General features: G+C 38.4%; 1 protein-coding gene across 1 annotated transcript in view; it reads left to right on the forward strand.

Annotated features, from left to right (window-relative positions):
• The first annotated feature begins 7,569 nt into the window (after window positions 1-7,569).
• Window positions 7,570-24,149, forward strand: part of WDR75 (WD repeat domain 75) — a 34,153-nt gene continuing 17,573 nt past the window's right edge. Inside the window, exons 1-6 of the mRNA XM_004032947.3 lie at window positions 7,570-7,762; window positions 14,562-14,691; window positions 17,082-17,147; window positions 17,988-18,078; window positions 21,504-21,628; window positions 23,484-23,554. Of these exons, the coding sequence (XP_004032995.1) occupies window positions 7,677-7,762; window positions 14,562-14,691; window positions 17,082-17,147; window positions 17,988-18,078; window positions 21,504-21,628; window positions 23,484-23,554 (569 nt within the window). The 5' untranslated portion in view covers window positions 7,570-7,676. The remainder of the gene's footprint in view (window positions 7,763-14,561; window positions 14,692-17,081; window positions 17,148-17,987; window positions 18,079-21,503; window positions 21,629-23,483; window positions 23,555-24,149) is intronic.

Consider the following 24,149-nt stretch of genomic DNA (forward strand, 5'->3'; position numbering starts at 1 on the left):
AACTCATTTTATGAGGCCAGCATCATCCTGATACCAAATCCTGGCAGAGACACAACAAAAAAAGAGAAATTTTAGACTAATATCCCTGATGAACATCGATGCAAAAATCCTCAATAACATACTGGCAAACCAAATCCAGCAGCACATCAAAAAGCTTATCTGCCATGATCAAGTTGGCTTCATCCCTGGGATGCAAGGCTGGTTCAACATACACAAATCTATAAACTTAATCCATCACATAAATAGAACCAATGACAAAAACCACATGATCTCAATAGATGCAGAAAAGGCCTTTGAAAAAATTCAACAGCCCTTCATGCTAAAAACTCTCAATAAATTAGGTATTGATGGGATGTATCTCAAAATAATAAGAGCTATTTATGACAAACCCACAGCCAATATCATACTGAATGGGCAAAAACTGGAAGCATTCCCTCTGAAAACTAGCACAAGACAGGGATGCCCTCTCTCACCACTCCTATTCAACATAGTGTTGGAAGTTCTGGCCAGGGTAATCAGGCAAGAGAAAGAAATAAAGGGTATTCAATTAGGAAAAGAGGAAGTCAAATTGTCCCTGTTTGCAGATGACATGATTGTATATTTAGAAAACCCCATTGTCTCAGCCCAAAATCTCCTTAAGCTGATAAGCAACTTCAGCAAAGTCTCAGGATACAAAATCAATGTGCAAAAATCATGAGCATTCCTATACACCAATAACAGACAGAGAGCCAAATCATGAGTGCACTCCCATTCACAATTGCTTCAAAGAGAATAAAATACCTAGGAATCCAACTTACAAGGGATGTGAAGGCCCTCTTCAAGGAGAACTACAGATCACTGCTAAACGAAATAAAAGAGGACACAAACAAATGGAAAACCTTTCCATGCTCATGGAGAGGAAGAATCAATATTGTGAAAATGGCCACACTACCCAAGGTAATTTATAGATTCAATGCCATCCCCATCAAGCTACCAATGATTTTCTTCACAGAATTAGAAAAAACTACTTTAAAGTTCATATGGAACCAAAAAAGAGCCCTCATTGCCAAGACAATCCTAAGCCAAAAGAACAAAGCTGGGGGCATCACGCTACCTGACTTCAAACTATACTACAAGGCTACAGTAACTAAAACAGCATGGTACTGTTACCAAAACAGAGATATAGACCAACGGAACAGAACAGAGGCTCAGAAATAACACCACATGTCTACAACCATCTGATCTTTGACAAACCTGACAGAAACAAGAAATGGGGAAAGGATTCCCTATTTTAAAAATGGTGCTGGGAAAACTGGCTAGCCATATGTAGAAAGCTGAAACTGGATCCCTTCCTTAAACCTTATACAAAAATCCATTCAAGATGGATTAAAGACTTAAATGTTAGACCTAAAACCATAAAAACCCTAGAAGAAAACCTAGGCAATACCATTCAAGACATAGGCATGGGCAAGGACTTCATGATTAAAACACCAAAAGCAATGGCAACAAAAACCAAAATTGACAAATGGGATCTAATTAAACTAAAGAGCTTCTGCACAGCAAAAGAAACTACCATCAGAGTGAACAGGCAATCTACAGAATGGGAGAAAATTTTTGCAATCTACCCATCTGACAAAGGGCTAATATTCAGAATCTACAAAGAACTCAAACAAATTTGCAAGAAAAAAACAAACAACCCCATCAAAAAGTGGGCAAAGGATATGAACAGACACTTCTCAAAAGAAGACATTTATGCAGCCAACACACACATGAAAAAATGATCACCATCACGGGCCATGAGAGAAATGCAAATCAAAACCACAATGAGATACCATCTCACACCAGTTACAATGGCAATCATTAAAAAGTCAGGAAACAACAGGTGCTGGAGAGGATGTGGAGAAGTAGGAACACTTTTACACTGTTGGTGGGACGGTAAACTAGTTCAACCATTGTGGAAGACAGTGTGGCGATTCCTCAGGGATCTAGAACTAGAAATTCCATTTGACCCAGCCATCCCATTACTGGGTATATACCCAAAGGATTATAAATCATGCTGCTATAAAGACACATGCACACGTTATGTTTATTGCGGCACTATTCACAACAGCAAAGACTTGGAACCAGCCCAAATGTCCATCAGTGATAGACTGGATAAGAAAATGTGGCACATATACACCATGGAATACTATGCAGCCATAAAAAAGGATGAATTCATGTCCTTTGCACGCACATGGATAAAGCTAGAAACCATCATTCCCAGCAAACTATCACCAGGATAAAAAACCCAACACCACATGTTCTCACTCATAGGTGGGAATTGAACAATGAGAACACTTGGGCACAGGAAGGGGAACATCACACACCTAAAACCATAAAAACCCTAGAAGAAAACCTAGGCAATACCATTCAAGACACAGGCATGGGCAAGGACTTCATGATTAAAACACCAAAAGCAATGGCAACAAAAACCAAAATTGACAAATGGGATCTAATTAAACTAAAGAACTTCTGCACAGCAAAAGAAACTACCATTAGAGTGAACAGGCAACCTACAGAATGGGAGGTGCCTGTTGTGGGGTGGGGGGAGCGGGGAGGGATAGCATTAGGAGATATACCTAATGTAAATGATGAGTTAATGGGTGCAGCACACCAGCATGGCACATGTATACATATGTAACAAACTTGCACATTGTGCACATGTACCCTAGAACTTAAAGTACAATAATAATAAAAAAAAGATACATGCATGTGTATGTTCACTGTAGCACTATTTAAAATACTGAAGACGTGGAATCAACCTAAATGCCCATCAATGATAGACTGGATGAAGAAAATATGGTACATATACACTATGGAATTCTATGCAGCCACAAAAAGGAACAAGATCATGTCCTTTGCAGGGACATGTATGGAGCTGGAAGCCATTATCCTCAGCAAACTAACACTGAAACAAAAAAAACAAACACCACATCTTCTCACTTATAAGTGGGAGGTGGTGATGAGAATACATAAACTCATGGAGGGGAGCAACACACACTGGGGCCTGTCGCAGGGGTGACCGGGTGGAGGGAGAGCATCAGGAAGAATAGCTAATTTGATGCTAGGCTTAGTACCTAGGTAATGGGTTGATCTGTTCAGCAAACCACCATGGGACACATTTACCTATATAACAAACCTGCACATCCTGCGCATGTACCCTGGAACTTAAAATAAAAGTTGATTTAAAAAAAAAGAGAGAGAGAAAGTCTGAAAGAGATAGTCTTTGAAGCAGACACTGCTGTGTTCCAAGATCAGCGCTACTGATTATAAGCAGAATGATCTGGGGTAAGTTAGCATAGTAAGTCTCAGGTTTTTCACCTATAGAACAGAAATACCACCTCCAGGGCTGTTGAGATAATTAGAAATATATGAAGCATCAAGCACGTGGCTGGCCCATGGGAGGCACCAACTGAGAGCCATTAGTATATAGAGCTGCCATTAGATTATTTTTTAAAGTAGTGCTTCTCAAACTTAAATATGCATAGGAATCACCTGCAGATCTTGTTAGAATGCAGATTCTGATCCCACATATCTGGGTAGGGCATGAGTTTCTGCATTTCTAACAAGCTCCCAGGTGACACTGCTGTTGCTGGTCCATGGACCACACTTTGTGCAACAACATTCCAAACCATTCTAAAATTTCGCTTTAGCCACTGGGTACAAGAGATCATACAATTTTAATCTATGGGTTTAATCATAGCCAAAACAGAAAAGGTGTAATTATAACCATGAGAACTGTTAGCCTTAAATGGAACATAACCCGCTTGTGTTAATCATCACTTAACTGCCTGAGGTTCCTAGGGCAGAGGTATACAAGAGAGAAAGTGCAGAATGAAAAATATATAGGATAGATAAGGATTTCAGCATCATAGGAAACCTAAGAAGAGATAAAAATTGCACCATCATTAGGGAATGGGGAAACATAGCAGAGCCCAGGGGCCTATCACTAAGTAATTCATGACATTAATACAAAATTAATGTAATCTGCTTGAAGATGTCTCCTATGTACATTATGCAGGGTAGTGGTGTGAAATACTGTAAATGGTGTTTATATCTGTTGAAGGGAACAGAAACATACATGAAGATACTAAGCAGTAAAAATGTGACTAAATCCTTCTCACTAATGGGAAAGCTTTTAAAAATTTTATTAAATAAAAATAAAAATTTTAAAAGAGAATGCTCAAAACTCAACAAGAAGACAACCAATAAAGCAATGCGTGAAGGACTTGATGACACTTCACCAAAGAGGATATAAAATGATGCTCAGCATTAGTCATTAGGGAAGTGAAAATTAAAACCACAATGAAATACCACTACAAACTTATTATGATGGCTAAAATAAAAAAATAAAAAAACTTGACAATACCAAGTCCTGACAAGGGTGTAAAGTAACTAAAACTTTCATACATTACTTATGGCAATGCAAAAATAGTACAGTAACTCTGGGAAAAAAACAGTTTGGCAATTTCTTAAATAAACATACACTTATGATTTGAGCAATCTCATTTGCTGGTATTTATCCTAGAAAAATAAAAGCTTATGTTCACACATAAACCTACATATGAATGTTTAGAGAAGTATTATGCATAATTTCTAAAACCTGGGGGTAAAATACATTCAACAAATAAACTGTGAAATAGCCATACAATGGAATACCACCCAGCAATATAAAGCACTGATGCACATAACATAAATGCAATATGCTAAGTGAAAGAAGCTAGACTGAAAAGGTTACATACTATATGATACCATTTATATATGGCTTTCTGGAAAAGGCAAAACTAGGGATGGAGAACATTAGTGGTTGCCAGGGGATAGGTCTTGGGGAGGGGAAGGAGAAGTACTGGGGAATTCTTTGAGGTGTTGTAATTCTTCTGTATCTTATTTGTGATGGTGGATACAATAATTTGTGCATCATAGATATCAAAGAAAGCAGATTTTATTGTATGTAAATTTTTAAAATTAGCCTAATCGTTTCACTTTTTAACACAAAGGCTACGCTGTCTTCAATTTCAGAGTAAAACCCAAAGCTGTTACAATGATCTAGGAGACCCTATGAACTGGCCTCTTATTACCTCTCTGACCTCATCTTTTACTATACCCCCTTGATGATTATTCTCCAGCCACACTGGCCTCTTGACTTATCTTGAACATGGAAAGGAATACTCTTTCCTCTGGCTGACTCTTTCACCAAACAGCTCCATGCTTATTCACACTCTCAACCTTTTCAGGTTATTTCAAATGTTACCTTCTCAGTAAGGCTTTCCCTGAAAACCCATAATAAATGTGATCAAACCCTTATAATCACTTTCTTTTCTACTTTGAGTTTCCCCTTGGCACATAAATACATCAAAAGTATAATAAGTTTTTGTTTCTTCCCATGATAAGGTAAGGTCCAGTAACATACAGATTTTGTTAACTATTTTTCTCACTCCAGTATTCCCAGAGCCTGAAAGAATGTCTGGCATATACTAGGCGCTTAGAAAATATTTCCTGGATGGAAGATGCCAAATAAGTGTTTCTGGAAAATCCTTTTCCTTCTGTATATAGGCTATGCTCTTTCTTGCTATTCCCTTATTTCTTCTAACTGAAAGGAACATAAACTGTGAGCATAAGGACAAAACCAATATGGTTAAGGACAATAACGCAAAGAACAAAGTAGAGAAAGCACAGGTCCCTGGTGGCATGAATGATCCACTGCACTAGCCCTATTCTGCCTACCTCAGCCTTCTTGTTACATGATAAAGACAACGCACTATTAATTAAACAGCTGTAGGTGGGATTGGTTCCTTAAAAATTATGTAAAAAGAAATCAAAATACAAATGACTTATCTTTCTGGGCACTTCAGTAAATTAAAACCCTGTGTAAAACAATCCTCCTATACGTTTATCAATCCAGATAGTTTTTGTCCATATCAGGATTTCTGATTCTTTTCTGAAAAATCTAAAGTTACCATACAGTAACATACAACTAAAGTCACACTAATTTGACTGAAAATATTTATTTTGTTTCTTGGCTCAGGCCCTAAGGAAAAGCCTGTATCAGGTTACAAAGTACCCAACAAAGTCTTTAAAAGATATATTGTGCATACATCAAGAGACTAAACAAAAAGAGGTTAAGGCTGCAGAATCAAAAGTGATATTTTACGCTCCATCCACTGTGACAAAGGGTATCACAGTCATGAAAGAGAAAGCTGGTTACAGCTTGAGATGAACCAAAATTATTAAATATCTCCCTTTCTAGCTCTGGCTCCCCAAATAATAAAGTTTTGAGCACTTTAATAAGCTAGACTCCTCAGTAAAAAGTAAATTTATCCCTGATTTTTACAGTGGTGCTGTCCCAGGATATGTCTTGACCTTTGTGAATATTGTATTTCTCCACAATAAATAAACTTATAGGTATAATCATGTGTGGCTTAATGATGGGGATATGTTCTAAGAAATGCATTTTAGGTGATTTCATCATTGTGTGAATATCATAGATGGAAGGTTTGTGAGCCTTCTACACAAACCTAGATGGTACAGCCTACTACACACCTAGGCTGTACGTTATAGGTGATTGCTCCTAGGCTACAAATCTGAACAACATGTTACTGTACTCAATATTGCAGGCAATTGTAACAGAATAGTATTTGTGTATTTAAACACATAAAAGGTACAGTAAAAACAGTATTATAATCTTACGGAATCACCATGTTATATGCATTGACTGAAAGATCCTTATGTGACATGTGACTATACTTGAGACCTTGGTAATTCTGTGGTAAATCCACAAATCAAGAAGCGAAATCAAAATAGGCAACATAATATACAGGGTCCAAGAATATGATACGTGTAAGTTTACAAAGGAAAACTGGAGATAAACTGGCAAAAATAAACATGTTCGGATTTTAGGGGTTCCTAACCCACAGACTCTATCCACTAATGGGAAAAGGTAAAACTCAGGAAACCAGAGACCAGCGCCCTGAAACCTGGCGGGACTGGCCGAATGTCAGATTAGCCCGAGCAGCTACACTGAACGCTGCGGAAGATGCACCAGAATCCCGGAGTAGGAGCCAGATTTCCAAAGGAAGAAAGCTAGGCCCTAGGACTGTGGAGATTCTGTAGTAACCTAAGCGATGTTCACAAGAACAGAAGAACGGCTAATGAGAGGAACAAAAAGCTGTACAAGGAAGAGAAAGCTACCTTTCCACCCAATAACTCAACGCTGCGACCGAGAAAACCAGGGACGCGAGAGGCTCGCGTCATCCTGCAGCGCCGACACCACAGACACTAGAAAGCGACGCCTCCGGTGGGACGACTGGAGGTCACGTGGTACACTGTACGCCGCCTTTCCCTTCTGGCGGAAAAAGCCATAGAGTCAGGTTGACAAGGCCTGAGAGAAATATGTCTGTATTAAATAATTGTGTATAGGTATATAATAAAAACTGATTGTCTCTAAGTCTCTGTTTTGCTTTCACCTTTTCTTACAAGTGTCTTAGTTTGACATTGCCCACACAAAAGATGCCTGCACGGAAGCCGAGTCCTACCACCGAGTCTCAGGCCTAGAAGGGCCCGGGGGTGGGTTCTGTGGGCTGGGAACAGCCGTATTACCCGGCTCAACGTAGGAAGTTCAGGGCGGGACCAGAGATTGGCCATTCTGCGACTGCGCAAAGATGGTGGAAGAGGAGAACATCCGCGTGGTTCGTTGTGGCGGCAGCGAGTTGAACTTTAGGAGAGCTGTGTTCTCTGCAGATTCTAAGTATGAGGGGCACCGCGCTTTGTCGGCTGAGGGGCGGGGCGTGAGTTTCTCGAGGGTCGGGGAGAAGGAATTGTCAGTCGCGTTCGGACTCGCCCGCCTGGCGGATATCGGCTTTGGGTAGAGCACGCGCCTGTGGGGGATCCCCAGGGTACCTGGGAGGTCCCGTTACCACTGCAGGTTGGGGTGCGTCCCCCGATTCCTGGACAGTTTACCTGCAGGTAGATTGAAAGGCCCTGGAGCCGGTCTCCGTGTCGAGGATCTGGAAGGTGTTCCGGCGGCTGGAAAATGGTCCAGGGGTGGATGTGTATGCCACTACATTTGCAGTACCTACTCTTTCGTACAGAATCATGTTTTGGAGTGACTAAAACCTAAAACTATTCCGCTTTTTCTACCCACTCCTCACTCCTGAAGCATAGTGCATGAAGCATAGTGCAGTCTTTTCGGAACTTTACATGAAAACAGATGTTAGATTCTTTATGAGATAAAAATACGCTAAGACTTGGTCTCTTTTCTCAGTGTAGCTGGAAGCCAAACCACTCCCTGGCTTCAAAATCCACTTCTTACGTTATGAAACCTTTGTAAGTTTCTTAATCTTTGCCTCAGTTGCCATCATCTGTAAAGGGGGATAATATTTAGTTCATCTCACGTGGTTATTGGGAGGATTAAATGCCTCAATATGTTAAAACTACAGACAACAATGCCCGGCACATAATGGCTCAATGTATGTAGCTGTAATCATTATTACTGTATTGTCAGGTTTTCAAATAACTTTAGGTAGAGTGGCACTTAATAAAATCAAAAAACCCTTTCTGCCTTAGAAGAGTAGAGATAGTATTTTATGAAAGTTTGTAGCCTCCACAATATTCTTTTTTTTTTTTTTTTTTTTTTTTGATGCAGAGTCTCACTCTGTCACCCAGGCTGGAGTGCAGTGGCTCGATCTAGGCTCATTGCAACCTCCGCCTCCCTGGTTCAAGCAATTCTGGTGCCTCGGCCTCCTGAGTAGCAAATATTATAAGCGCGGGCCACCACGCCCGCTAATTTTTGTATTTTTAGTAGAGAGAGGGTTTCGCCGTGTTGGCCAGGCTGCCCTGGAACTCCTGGCCTCAAGTGATCTGCCCACCTGAACCTCCCAAAGTGCGGCGATTACAGTGAGCAACTGTGCCCGGCCCACCCCCACAATATTCTGCATATGAGTGTACGACAGATAGTTGTTGAAGGTAATGCAAGCATGACTGAAAGAGCTTTCATAAATTGCCTTAGAAGCCAAAAAAAAAAAATGAGTCCTTTGGCTTTGTTGACATTGATCTTATGAATCAAAGGAAGAAACAGGCTTTAAGAGGCTGTCACACTGTGACACTTCGGACTCATATCCATGTAACCAGTACTGTTCCTATATCTTATTCATTATAATGAGGTCCATTGTGTGTTTGATTTGCTAAGCCCAACAATTCATTTTTTAAGTACTTGTCAACTATATATTATGTATAACATGCTGCAGTGACAAAAACTAAGATAATTTTAATTTGATCTTGCCTTCGAGGAGCTTACAGTCTAGTGAGGAAAAGGAATACTCAGTAACAGATTTTTCTTACTGTGGTCCTGTAGGAAGGAGCTCATAAGAAGAGATTACTTCCCAAACTAAGAAGGACGGAGAAGATTGCTGAGCAAATGACATTTGTGCTAGGCCTAGATGATATTTTAAGTGGGGAAGATGGACAGAAGACATTTCAGGTGGGGAGGACAGTGTAAGCAAGAAAGACAGAAGTGATTTCTGTTGAACAGGCTGGTACAGTTAGCTAGTAAGAATGGTATATATTAAGGGAGGTAGTGGGAAATGAGGTTGGAAAGGACACATGCAGCCAGTTGTTGGTTGTTGTTTGGACCAAAGAGAATGGTTTTTTAATTCTTTAAGGGGACGGCAGTAATCAGTTGTAATTTGATTGTGTTTCTTCAATAATGTTAACCTGAAAACTGTAAAACTCTATGGTACATGTTGGTGAGTGGAGAAATGAGAGCTGGGTAGGCTGATGTACACAAAGTACAGTGATGGCATAGAAGAGGGAGTTACATAGTCAGTTTTACCTTCAGTAGTGGTTCTTGCAGCAATGGCAAGAGTTTGCCTCACCAGTAATACTGGGGGATGGAATGCCAGGCAAACAAGCTTGAAATCTGGGGGCCTTGAAAACTGGGGGGATTGAGCCTTCTATGTAAAGTCAGTGTAATTGCAGCATAGGGTATAAGAGATGGCAGGAAAAGACTCTGGAAGAATAGAGACCAGGGGTTAGAAGACCAGTGCAGGCATCCAAGCAAGAAATCACTTTTGCCCAAACTAAGGTAATATTGAACATGGAGAAAAGAGACAGGGTTTTAGAGTGATTTCACAGTCAATGTCAATGGGGAGATAGAGTTCAGTTCGGGGTTATTAACTCTAAGGTACCTGTAAAACAACCAGGTGGATATAGCTAGTAGTAGGTAGAAATTCAGGACTGAAGTTTGGAGAACTTGGTCAAGATTTAGAGATTTTTTTTCTGTCATCTATATATAAGCTAATAATTAAAACCATTTATCTAACAAATGACAGGATTTTAGTGAACTCAGCAAAGGTTTGAATATTATCTACAAGGTACCACAAGGGATTGGCTGCCTTATACAAAGAGGAATAATTTTGTATTTTACCTCAAGGTGCTTATCAAGAAAGCCAAAATCATAAAAAGACAGACTTGTGGAATTTTGGCGGCTTCCTCTTGAAACTAGAACAAAAACTCTGTTCTAGGTACTTGAGTAGGTTGTTCTGAGGGGCATGTGGGTGTACATGTAAGTTCCTGGTGTTCCCATACTAGATATTACTGACTCTCAGTCCAGTTCTGTTTGCATCCCATTCTGTGGCATCCCACAGTTATATGGCGCTGTGAATTATTGCACTGGGGTTGTTAGGGTAGAGAAAACTGAAACAATGAGTCATCCTTGCCTTTCACTTTCCTAAATTGCCCACAAGCTAATGTCCCAAACTCAGTATTTTTCCCTTACAGATCATTCTGAGTATTGCTGCTGTAACAGTTTTCCTAAGTTGTTACTGTTATAACATTATTACTCTAACTCTTATTCCTAGTCTTGCTCTGAACTTTTTAACAGTTTTTGGTTGCCTCCTTAACCATAGCTCCTCTATGTGGCTTTCAATCCCTTCTCTGATATAGCTCAACTCTTCCTATCCAACTGTTTCCTGATACTACCCATTATAGACACTTTGCTTGTCAGATAAGTACATTATCTGTGTCTTGTATATAATCATACCATTTCCTTGCTTTTGCTTATGTTGCTATTTTTTCTTCCCACCCCTTAAATCATACATCCTTCAGAGTCTAGTTTAAATCTTGGTTCCGACTTGAAACATCCCTAATTTCTTACTTCTTCAGTTTCTCAACAAAGATGAATCCTATGTGACAGGTGTTGTGGTGGGTGCATTACACACCTTCCAGTCTACAAGGTTAAGGTATTATCCCTATTGAGTGAGTGCTTACTGTGTATGCTAAGCTTGTATTTGCATGCAATGTTTCACTTAAACTCTATGAGAACGTGTTATTTGCATTTTACAGTGGCTAACTGTAAGTGGAGATGTGAAGTTTAAAGAGGTTAAGTAAATTCTCCAACATCATTCAGCTAATACATAATAAAGCTGACATTCGAATCCATTTGTGTTTGACTTATTATTGTTTCTAATAAGTGAAAACACAGTGTCTCACCTCAAAGACTCACAGTCTGGTAGAGGAGAAACATAGTACACAGACAGTCTTAATGCCTTGTGGTAAGTTCTGTGATGGAGCTAAGCCCACCGTTGTGTAGAAGCACATTAGGACGGGTGCTGATCTAGAATGAGAAGATGAGGAAGGGCTTCCGGGAGAAAATTCTGAGCTGAATCTTAAAGCAGTAGTCAAGAGTTCTGAGAAATGGGAAAGACTGAAAAACTGTCACTGATTGGAAGGTTCTGAGAAGATATGACAACTAATGTGGGATGCTGGATTGGGGTCTAGGAACATAAAAAAGACATTAATGGAAAAAGTGAAGAGCTCCAAATAAATTATGTAGTCAATAGTCATGTACCACTGTTAATATCTTAGTTTTGACTAACATGCTGTGCTTATGTAAAGTGCTAACATTTGTGGAAGCTAGGTGAAGCGTATGCGGGAACTCTGTAATTCTTCTGTAAATCTGAAATTATTTCAAAATCAAAAGTTAAAAAATAAGCTTACTCTTAGGAAATAAAAAAGAAGTAATTAGAAAACGTGTTCTATGTAGATAGCAGAGAGTGCAAAACCGTGGAGAGAAAGTTGACTTTGAAGGGTTGCGTTTAAGTAATTGAAGCCATTGTTCTATGCTGAGAAACAAGAAGAGAGGATATTCCTTTTTTCTGAGGAAGCTTATCAGAATCAATTAGGGAAAGTTTTCTTGGCCAACAGTAGCCCCCTACCCACCACTGTCTCAAGGAAGCCATATCTAAAGGACCTCTTCATATTGATAGGGTGTGTCTGGGGGATGGGGGAAATTGTTGGAGTTATGAACTATTTTAATAGAGCACAGTGTTAAGTGAAAAAGTAGTTCAAGTTAGACTGGGATGAGACTACCAAAGCCTTAAGAATTTGGATCATTTCCTAAAGTCAGAGGGAAAACATTGAAGGATTTTAACTTTATCTGAGGAAGTAATATGGTCAGATTTGCAAAATTAGTCTGGTGTGACTGTGAAAGCTGCATTGAAGGACTGTACCTGGAGACTGTAGGAAGCCCTGAAAAGTGGCCCAGGCTGGAGATGTTAAGCTTCTGAACTGAAGTACTCATGGGAATGGAGAAGAGGCTCCAGCCAAAGGGCAGGTTATATATCGCAAATGCTTTGTTGCTTATACATTCTTGATCTTATACCATTTCATACAACCATGCCTCCTGGCTGACAGCACTTACAAGAGTCCATTGATTATAAGATGCATTCTAATTTCAAAGAGATGAACATGTGAAAATCAAGTGTCTTGAACTAATAAAATAGGATAGTAGTGGTCCCAGTTTGCAACAAATTTAGTGTGTTGTAATACAGTAGCTCTCCCTTGTCCACAGAGGATATGTTCCAGGACCCTCAGTGGATGCCTAGAACCACAGGTAATACCAGACACTCTATATAGTAAATGTTTTCCTATACATACATACCTATGATAAAGTTTAAGTTATAAATTAGGTATAGAGATTAACATCAATAACTAATAAAATAGAACAATTATAACAATATGTCAGCATCACTACCCTTATACTTTGGGGCCATGATTAAGTAAAATAAGGGTTACTTGAACATAAGTACTTCACTACAGCAATAGTGGATAGGATAACCTAGACAGTTTGTACGTGACTAACGGGCAGGTGTGTCTACAGCAGAGAATGCTGGAAAAAGGAATGATTCATGTCTCAGGTGAGACAAGGGAATTCACTACTGAGAATGGCATACAATTTTAAACTTATGAATTGTTTCTGGAATTTTCCATTGAATATTTTCAGATTGATCTTGACTGTAGGTAATTAAAACCAGGGAAAGTGAAACCATAAATAAGAGAGTACTGCTATGACTATAATAGACACAGAGCAAATACTTCTTACTTGGAAGATACAAGAAGATTTATATTTCTGCGCCTTGTTATGTGATAATATCGTGAAAGTAGTCAAACAGTGCCCCAAGTAGCTTAACCACTTTTAGTAATTTAGTAGCTGCTGCTACATGGAAGAAATCCACAAATCCAGAAAGACAAAGCAAAGCTAGCATTTCAGCAACAAGAAACAAAAATGGAATAAAGTCTTTGTATTTTTCTGTACAAAAGGCCCAGACCTCACCAACTGGAGCAGAACCTTTGACTTACCATTTGTAAGCTGGTGTTGCCAGTGAACCATGGAGATGTTGGGGACATGGAAAAACACTGCTGTTGGCAGTACTATTGAAGAGTAATAGTTGATAGTGACTAGTACAGTGTCTGCATCCATTTAATGAGCAGGCAACTTGGTTAAGCTGGCTGTTTTTGCAGGATAATTCCATTTATAGCCTCTGTCTACAAACAGGGAAGAGATATGATATTGGCATCATTAATCTTTTCTGAGTTAATAATCTCTTCTGAGTTAATGAACTGATTGCTCATAGATGTCCCCATAGACAAAAGGCACACAAATTTGAGTATACAATTCTTAAACTATACCAAAAGAAATGTCTGTTGCATTTTTATCATGGACAATAGAAAGATCCTACTACCTATTGAGTATGTGATATGGTTTGGCTGTGTCCCCACCCAAATCTCATTTTGAATTGTAGCTCCCATAATTTCCACATGTGGGAGGGACCCAATTGGAGATAACTGAATCATGGGGGCAGTTTCCCCTATACTGTTCTTGTGGTAGTGGATAAGTCTCACGAGAGCTGATGGATTTATAAAGGGGAGCTCTCCTGCACAAGTTGTTTTTGCCTGCCACCATGTAAGACATGCCTTTTGCCTTCCACCATGATTGTGAAGCCTCCCCAGCCACGTGGAACTGTGAGTCCATTAAATTTCTTTCCTTTATAAATTTGAAGAGGGAGATGGTAAGGTTTTGAATGAGATATGTAAAGCACCTAGGCGCTAGGCTCCCACCTGTAATCTCAGCATTTTGGGAGGCCCAGGCAGGTGTATCACTTGAGGCCAGGAGTTCAAGACCACTGAAACGATGAAAAATGTCTTTTTCAGCAGTGTGAAAACAGGCTAATATAGTATGTAAAACTTACTTTTCTTTCTGTTTTTTCCAGGTATATCTTCTGTGTCTCTGGAGACTTTGTTAAAGTTTACAGCACAGTTACAGAAGAGTGTGTACACATACTGCATGGACACAGAAATCTGGTGACTGGAATCCAGCTTAACCCCAACAACCATCTACAGGTGTCAAACAGTTTATAGCTGAATACTTTAAGATTGGCTTTGTTCTTGACAGAAAAATTTGACTGAGAAACTTTCCAGGTTATAAGTAAAATATTTGCTTATTTTCAGTTGTAGGGTATTTTCCACTTGCTAAATTACATTGCCTATAGCGTATTCTGTGAACCATTTGTTCCACAGAATGCTAAGAGGTATTACTTGAGAAGGATATTCTTGGCTGTATGAGTTTCTGAAATTCAGGGCTAGGCACAGTTAAATGTATTTGTTGATTGTAATCTTTTTAGGTTCCCTTACATGCATTGGGAATATCCAAAAGAGGTATGTAGTATTTGGTGTTTCTCAAACTTACTTGTCTTGTGAACCATTTGGTTTCTGGAACACATTTTGAAAAATGTTGGCCAGGAGGTATTGATTTGGTAGATATGTTCCTTTAGAAGTAAGGCTCTGGCTTACTCTAGATATTGCCTAGCCTTAAGACCAGTGTCTAGATAAGAAAATTTGTTTGGTGAGTGGGTCAACTAGTTAGTTTCAAGACAAATTTGGGAATTTAATTTAGTCCAGATTTTCACACGTCCCCCACAAAGCAGCCCTTTCTCAGTATTTAAGAGTAATGAAATGGTCATGTTAATTCTGTTCTTAAGTTTCGGCAAATCTACTAAAATTTTATCTCAACAATATTTTGTTCTTGCTCTTATTTTTAATCCAATTCCATTTTCCTGGATTAGTCACAGCCAAATTGGAAGTTATTGATTAAGGATGGATTTGCATTGCCATTCACTTTTATTCCAAAGGAAATAAAGTAGCACCGATCTTTTCTTTCCAAAATTAAATGAGCTACTCCTAAAAATCAAAGTTAAGTAACTTTTCTGCGGGATCCAAGTACATATTTTATGCTTGCCGTCCTCTGAGGGTTTGACAAAAGTTTATCGCTGTGTGTAGTATTTGAATGTTTTTAATAGCAAAACTATTATTTTGTTAAAATTGAAATTTGTGAAGTCCATATACTAAGTTTTATAGCCAAAAAAACGTATACACAATTCATAAAAGCTTTGTTTCGGATGACTGAAAGTGAGTAAAATTAGAGAAGGGCAGTTTTATCAGTAGATTTGGTTGAAGTGCAGGGGCAGCAGTTCTGGACTTAGGAGTCACAGTATTTGTGTATTAACCATTGTTTTGACAGTAATTATATGTTTGACTTGTTACATTTTACTAGTCCATATTTATGATTCTCATATGCAGTAATTGTGATATAAATTTCCTAGTTTGTATAATTTTTTGACTTGGATAGATAATATGGTTTTACTCCAACATTTTTACATTCCTCTTCTCTGAGTCCATGTCTCTATTTGCAGAAATCCTAAAATTGCCACTTTCTTTAAAAATATTAAAATTCTTTGTAAACATTATAAGCAAAGTATTTTCCTATGACAACGACAACAAAATCTAGCGGAAACTTAGTATGAATAAAACTAAGTACACTGGAACAAAAATAAGCCTATGTGTTAGTAAGGTCTTCTGGTGCTACCAAAGTATGGTCCACAGACCAGTGTCCTAAACCATTAGTTACCATTCTGTATAAGAGTACAGAATGTGAGTGTCACAAAACACTTTGACATTGCCTCAGCATCCAAGCATATTATAATTTCTATTGTATTTTATGAAAGTATTGGTCCTTGATGGATTGGAAGAAATTTTTTTAAGCAGAATATTCTTCAGTCACTTGAGAAGCAGTCCCTTAATGCTCATATAAGGTGAAAGGAGTTTGGCTAATAAAACTGAGTAAACTGAGTTCTGGCAGGAAGAGCAACAAGCTCTTGTGTGGGTGTTTTTGTTTGGTTTTGTTTTGTTTGGTTTTGGTTTTTTTTTTTTGGAGAGTCTCACTCTGTCTCCCAGGCTGGAGTACAGCGATGTGATTGATCTCAGCTCACTGCAACCTCAGCCTCCCAAGTAGCTAGGATTGCAGGGATGTGCCACCACACCTGGCTAATTTTTGTAGGGGTTTCGTCATGTTGGCCAGGCTGATCTCGAACTCCTGGCCTCAAGTGATGCACCCACCTGGGCCTCCCAAAGTGCTGAGATTACAGGTGGCAGCCACTGCACCTAGGTGCTTTTCATATCTCATTCAAAACCTTACCATCTCCCTCTTCAAGACAGAAAGTTGGCTTTTTTCCTCTCTCTTTTAGTTAAAACTTGAAATGGATGGATCTGCTTCTTGCAGAAAGCTGTGAAAAGATTGTTTCGCAGAAGCAGTATAAATGAATGACTCTACCTCTTTAAGGTTAACAGTGAATTAATGAATAGAAGATGCCCCTGATCAACATTTAATTATTCATTTGATATCTTGATGAATTTCTTTTTTTTTTAATCAATTTTGTATTGTTTTACCCTTTTAGCTGTATTCTTGTTCCCTTGATGGCACAATTAAACTGTGGGACTATATAGATGGCATCTTAATAAAGGTATGTGGATTGATCTTTACTTTTCCTTATGTGAATAAAAAAAGGCAATGTAATTTAATGGTAGATGTACTGTTTCTTTCTATAAGGCCAAATATTTAAATAGACTTCCTAAACAAGTTACAAAATAACATCAAAAAAATTAATTTGACTATATAAAAATTTTCCACTTATAAAAGACAAGTTAAAGCTGGAAGAAGATATTTACAAAAGATATTATTCCAAATATACAAAAATCTTCCCAAAAACCAATAAGGAAAAACTAATAGCCTGGTAGAAGAAATTGGCATAAAGTAGGAATATGTAAATTCACAGAAAAGAAATACAAATAGCCAATAAATATGAAGAGATGCTTAAACTCATTAATAAAGAAATGTAAATTAAAACAAATGACACAATATTTCCCCTCATAAATTTAGCCAAATTGTAGATTGAAAAAAAATCTAGTGATAGGTAAAGTATGGAGAAACAGGCACTTTTTTACCCAATGAGAGTTAAAACTGAAAATCAATAAACACGTTTTGCTACAGCAGTCTCACCTCGGAATAATGGCCTGTACACAAAGTCCTTATAGCGTTGTTTATGGTAGGAAAAAAGTTAAATATGACCTTGATGTCAGTTAAAATTATGATACATTCAATACAATACCATTTCAGATCTATATGTAGGAAACTCAAAAGAGTATTTAACAAATATGTATTAGTTGTCTTCTGTAGGCCAGGTACTCTCCTTATGTTGGGAATACAGCAATGAGCAAAATACATAAAAATCCCTGCCTTGATGGATCTTATGTTCCACTGGAGGGAACAGACAGTAAACACTATGGTGCTCTTTATCTTTCAGACTTTCATAGTTGGATGTAAACTTCATGCCCTCTTTACTCTTGCCCAAGCTGAGGATTCTGTCTTTGTTATAGTGAATAAAGAAAAACCAGGTACGGTATAATTAACTTACTATGTATGGCATTGAGTGGCTCTTTACATTTTACAGTTCCTCAAAATTTAACATTTTGGTTTTAATCTGAAGCCAACAGTTTTTAGAATAGGCATTTAAATTGTTTTTGTCATTATTGTGCTCATTTGGAGATGCTTTGTATGAATTCTGAAATATGCAGTGAGGGAGGGATTATTTTTTATGTGGTTGTAATAATAGATTGCAGACCTCAAATTTTAAATCTGCTTTACAAAGGTGGATAGAATTTTGTCTTTCTACTGAACTTAAATCTGTTATTAAGCATCACTATCATTTATCTGTTATTGAACACTTCTTACTTTCTTAAGTCAGGGTGGAAATGGCATAGAAAATTGGTTGATATTGGCGAGGCGCAGTGGCTCACGCCTGTAATCCCAGCAATATGGGAGGCCGAGGTGGGCAGATCACAAGGTCAGGAGATCTAGACCATCCTGGCTAACACGGTGAAACTCCGTCTCTACTAAACAAAATACAAAAAATTAGCCGGGTATGGTGGCAGGCACCTGTAGTCCCAGCTACTCGGGAGGCTGAGGCAGGAGAATGGCGTGAATCCAGAAGGTGGAGCTTGCAGTGAGCCGAGATGGCGCCACTGCACTCCAGCCTGGGTGACAGAGTGAGACTCTGTCTCCAAAAAAAAAAAAAACTGGTTGATATTAAGAACCAATAATGTGACTAAGTTATTATTACATTTTCACTGTCTTTGGAACATTGGTCCATTGAAACTGCTGTGCATCAGCATTTTAGGAATTCCTAGAATATTGTCAGTGATTAGAAATAATTGTCCCTTACCATAGAGTTTGTAAAACAGAACACTGACATGAGGACACATCTATAGAAATTTTCTGATCCCCACATTCAGGAATGCCACTGTATGCTATGGTGTCCTCCATAAAATACAGTTGTGTTCAGAATGAAGAATATGAAGCAGCTTTAAGATGATAGTGGGGCCGGGCATGATGGCTGACAACTGTAATCCCAGTGCTTTGGGAGGCCAGGGCAGGAGGATTGCTTGAGGTCAGGAGTTTGAGACCAGCCTAGGCAACATATACCATGACCCTGTCTCTAAAAAGAAAAAAAGAAAGAAAAGTAAGTTAGATGTGGCTACAGTCCTAGCTACTCAGGAGGCTGAGGTGGGAGGATCACTAAACCACCTCCAAAGGACATTTCAAAAAATGTTCTGGAGATGGCAACGTTCTTAAAAATAATTAAGTCATGTTGCCAGATGACTACTTCAAACATAGCACTCTTTTTGATATTTAAGTTCGGTTTCGTATGTTGAATACATGGATTTCTGACAACAGTTCACATGTTTACGAAAAATTCAGGTTCCTAATCTTCCTGACAGGTGGTTGATCACTAGGTTTGGGGTGTACTTTAGGAATCTGCATTTTTAATATCGTCCCAGGTGATTCTGCTCATCACTCGTATTTGGTAACAACTTCCTGTACTCACTCCATGATTCCCCACTTGGAAAAGTAGTTGCCAATAGCTGCTAGCAAAACTTTTTACCCATGATTCTAAACACTGACTACACATAAGAATCACATGAAGAACTTAATAAGATTCTGTGTGCTGGGGCCTAGTTTACTGAAAAATTTCTCAGTTGTGTCTAATATGCAAGACGGGATGGAAAACGACTGATCTAAAGTAAAGATCTTGTGTTGTAATCTAAATCCTTCTCATAATGAGATCTATTATTAATCTTCAGTACTTGGCATATAATGGGCACCCAGCATAAGAAAATCTGGATAGCTGCTACATAAAAATGTCAGTCAGGCTTGAAAAGATCCCCTGTGCTAGCTGGCTTGCTTACTGCACCACTGGCCTCTCATACTCAAATACAAAAACATATATTATACATATATGTGTACCCTTTTTGTGTTATCTGTGTTCCACAGCCCAAAACCAGACTCTCTGATAGAAAACTGAATAAATCGTGTTGCAGTTACTTCTCTGGTTTAAAAACAAATTAGCCTTTCATTTACGTGTTATTTTTGATGGTATTATTTCTTGACTGTGTCATATAGTCATTCAACACCTAATTGAGCACCCACCGTGTGCTAAATACTGTTATGATTGCACAAAACAAAACACTTCGAAGTCCCAGTAGTAAACTGACTGGATTAGTTAATATGATACAGCAAGATGAAAGGTGGTCTAGAGAAAAATAAAGCAGGGGAGGGAAATGGGCAACATAGGAGGAGTAAATACTAAATGAGAGGAAGAAGGGCTGTGCAGCTGTGTTGGAGAAGGGAGGCCGGTGGAAGTGAGCCAGTGGAGAATAGATTATATTTAGCATCATAGGCTATTGGAAGGACTTTTGCTTTTACTCTGAGTAAAAAGAATACCCTTAAGGAGATGATTTTTTAAAGGGATATAAAGAGAAGAATATGTCGGTATTACAGAAAAGGAGATTTTACCCTAATATTATGGCAGGCCCATCATAGCATTTCTGAAAACTCTCAGATGATTTGTTGCTTTTAGCTATTCAGTTGACCAACATTCATATTCTTTTTCCATTTTAACACCCAGCTTAATACTTTGGAATGTAAAATGTAAGATACAAGTTGATTTGTATTTCTTTTTTTTTTTTTTGAGACAGAGTCTTGCTCTGTCACCCAGGCTGGAGTGCAGTGGCACAGTCTCGGCTCACTGCAACTTCCACCTCCCAGGTTCACGCCATTCTCCTGCCTCAGCCTCCCGAGTAGCTGAGACTACAGGCACCCACCACCACGCCTGGCTAATTTTTTGTATTTTTTTAGTAGAGACAGGGTTTCACCATGTTAGCCAGGATGGTCTTGATCTCCTGACCTCGTGATCCACCCGCCTCGGCCTCCCAGATTTGTATTTCTATATATTTGGGGCATTTATGTACATGAGTTATGGAATTAGACTTCCATTTAAAACTTGCTCATTCAAACAAAGAGTCCACCTTTAAGGTATGTTTTGTTCAAGATTAGCCTAGAATTATTATCTTGCATCAAATAAATTCTAGAGTACTGATTAGCAGTTTCATAGGGCCAGGCACAGTGGCTCACACCTATAATAGCAATTTGGGAGGCAAGATGGGTGGATCACTTGAGGTCAGGAGTTTGAGACCAGCCTGGCCAACATGGTGGAACCCCATCCCTACTAAAAATACAAAAATTAGCCAGGCTTGATGTCACATGCCTGTAGTCCCAGCTACTCAGGAGGCTGAGGCAAGAGAATTGCTTGAACCTGGGAGGCAGAGGTTGCAGTGAACCAAGATCACACCACCGCACTCCAGCCTGGGCGACAGAGCAAGACTTTGTCTCAAAAAAAAAAAAAAAAAAAAAAGAGTAAATTCCTTGCACATGTTTGCTCTCTCTAGAGAAGCTTTATATTAATATAGCTTTCTTTGGCTAGATATATTTCAGCTGGTTTCAGTGAAACTGTCAAAATCATCAAGCCAGGAAGTAGAAGCCAAGGAGCTGTCCTTTGTTTTGGATTACATAAACCAGTCACCCAAGTGCATTGCCTTTGGAAACGAGGTAAATTTTGTTTTGTTCGTTTTCTGTTTTGTACCTAAAATTTCCTTCCTGCAGTCTCTCTTCTGAGCATTTTATGTTACAGTGATTTTATATTCCCTTGAATTACTATATTTGTATTAGTAACTAAGAAGCCTCTTCATTGCTTTAGCGTGTATTTATGGTATAGATTTTTTAGGACTATCCTTATTTTTGTGTGTTCTGTCCTATTGCCTTTGTAAACTCTCTTAGACTATGTGTCTTTAGAAATTATGGCCTCCCTGTTCATAATTAATATGCCCATTATAGAAAATTTGGAAACTACAGAAAAATATAATGAGGAAATAAAACCTATAATCTCACCAGTGATAATTGAAGAATCTCTTTCTAGGCTTTTTTCTTAACATTCATAAAATAACTTTTCCCGAAGAGAACTAAGATCAGAAGTCTTTTCATCTTTTTTTTCACTTAACATTGCAGCATGTGTGTATACTAACATGTTTTTCATAAATTATAACTGATGTTTATACTGTGATTTCTTCAGCCATTCCCTGTTAACAGTTACTTTACTATTTTAAAATCAAATGCTATGAAAAGCCTCCGGACATCACTGTAGCGGCATGCTTCTTTAGTCTTAAGTTTTGTAGCATTATTTTGGCATTATTCTGAAAAGAGTTAATTTCTCAGAGTAAACTTCTTTAACATCATTAATGTCAGCATTCTTCAGCATTGTTAGTCATCAAATAAATACGAATTAAAACCGTAGCAACATACCACTTTAGGTCCACTAGAATAGCTAATGTTGACAGGATATAGAGCAAAGTTAAATACATTTACCTAGCGATTCCATTCCTACATAGAGAGATGAAAACATAACCACAAAATGATGTGTACAAGAGTGATTATTCATAATAGCTCCAAAATGTAAATTAACCCAAATATTCATCAGCAAGAGAATAAACAAATGTGATATGCATACAATGGAGTGCTGCTCAGCAATAAAAAGGAGCTAATGACACACATGAGAACGTAGATTAAATTCAAAAAGATGATGGATGATGTTGAGCCACAGAGGACAAGCAGAAAAGAGTGTATATTTTACCATTCCATGAATGTGAAATTCTACAACCAGCAGAGACATAAGCTATGGTGATCGAAACAGATAGGTGGGATGGAAACATTGAGGAATGACTGTAAAGAGGGAGGAGGGGGCATTTCTGAGGAAGGAAATATTCTAGATCCTGATTGTGGCAGTGGTTATGTAGATGTACATGTATATCAAACATTGCATTTTAGTGTATATAAGTTATTCCTAATGGAAAAAAATTCTAGTCATTGTACTTTAAGCTTGAGAGTCTAGTTTTAGGATTTAGGACCTAAGTTCATCTTTTAATTTTCTATCATTGTTTTAATAGTATGATTATTCTTTCTACAGCCAAAGTGGAATATATCATATTAATATACTCTTATCAGCTGAACAAAGTTACTGTTAACTTTTGTGGGGGAATGTTTCTTTTTAAACAGTGTTGGGCCGGGCGCAGTGGCTCACTCCTGTAATCCCAGCACTTTGGGAGGCCGAGGCGGGCGGATCACCTGAGGTCAGGAGTACGAGACCAGCCTGACCAACATGGTGAAACCCATCTCTACTAGAAATACAAGAATTAGCCAGGCGTGGTGGTAGGTGCCTGTAATCCCAGCTACTTGGGAGGCTGAGGCAGGAGAATCACTTGAACTCAGGAGGCAGAGTTTGCAGTGAGCCGAGATCGCACCATCGCACTCCAGCCTGGGGGACAAGAGCGAGACTTTGTCTCAAAAAAAAAGAAAAAAAAAAGAGTGTTGACTATTTTTGTGAATGTTTATCTTCTTTTTGAAATACCAGGGAGTATATGTTGCCGCAGTACGGGAATTTTACTTGTCTGTTTATTTTTTCAAAAAGAAAACAACATCAAGGTAAGAATTACTTTTTATTAGCTTTATTTTATTTGCTCAAGAGTTCTTTATAATTTTATTTCTCCCTAATACCTATAGTCCAAAGCTATTCCTAGTTTTATGTTGCAAGAGAGTGTAAGACTGTGAAGTATGGAGGTACAGTTTTTAACCATACTGTATAGTTTTTAAGCATACTATTAGTCACCAAAACCTAGGAAGCTTTTTCCAGTCAAAAGCCCTATACACCTAAATTCTAGTCTGCATTCTTGGAGTCAAAGTTGGATGTAGTTTGACAGGGTTTCACCCCATGATTCTCATTGTCATTTTATGAATGTAGGAATGAATGTAGGCTTTGAGATATGTAAGTTTTAATTGGATCAGATTTAGTCTATTTGATCCCCACTGCACCTCAATTTAAAACATATTTAAAATAGAGATAATATCTACCTAACAGAGTTGTAATGATGAATGAGGTGACGTATTTAGAGCAGCTAGTGCTAAGTATTGAATAGTTAACTATTTGAAAGTAATAACTACCTCTTCCCTTTTACCCTGCCAAGATTGCTTTTTTTTTTTTTTTTGAGATGGAGTCTTGCTCTGTCGCCCAGGCTGGTGC

This window comes from Gorilla gorilla, chromosome 11, assembly GCF_029281585.2.
Source record: "Gorilla gorilla gorilla isolate KB3781 chromosome 11, NHGRI_mGorGor1-v2.1_pri, whole genome shotgun sequence".
Taxonomy (NCBI): domain Eukaryota; kingdom Metazoa; phylum Chordata; class Mammalia; order Primates; family Hominidae; genus Gorilla; species Gorilla gorilla.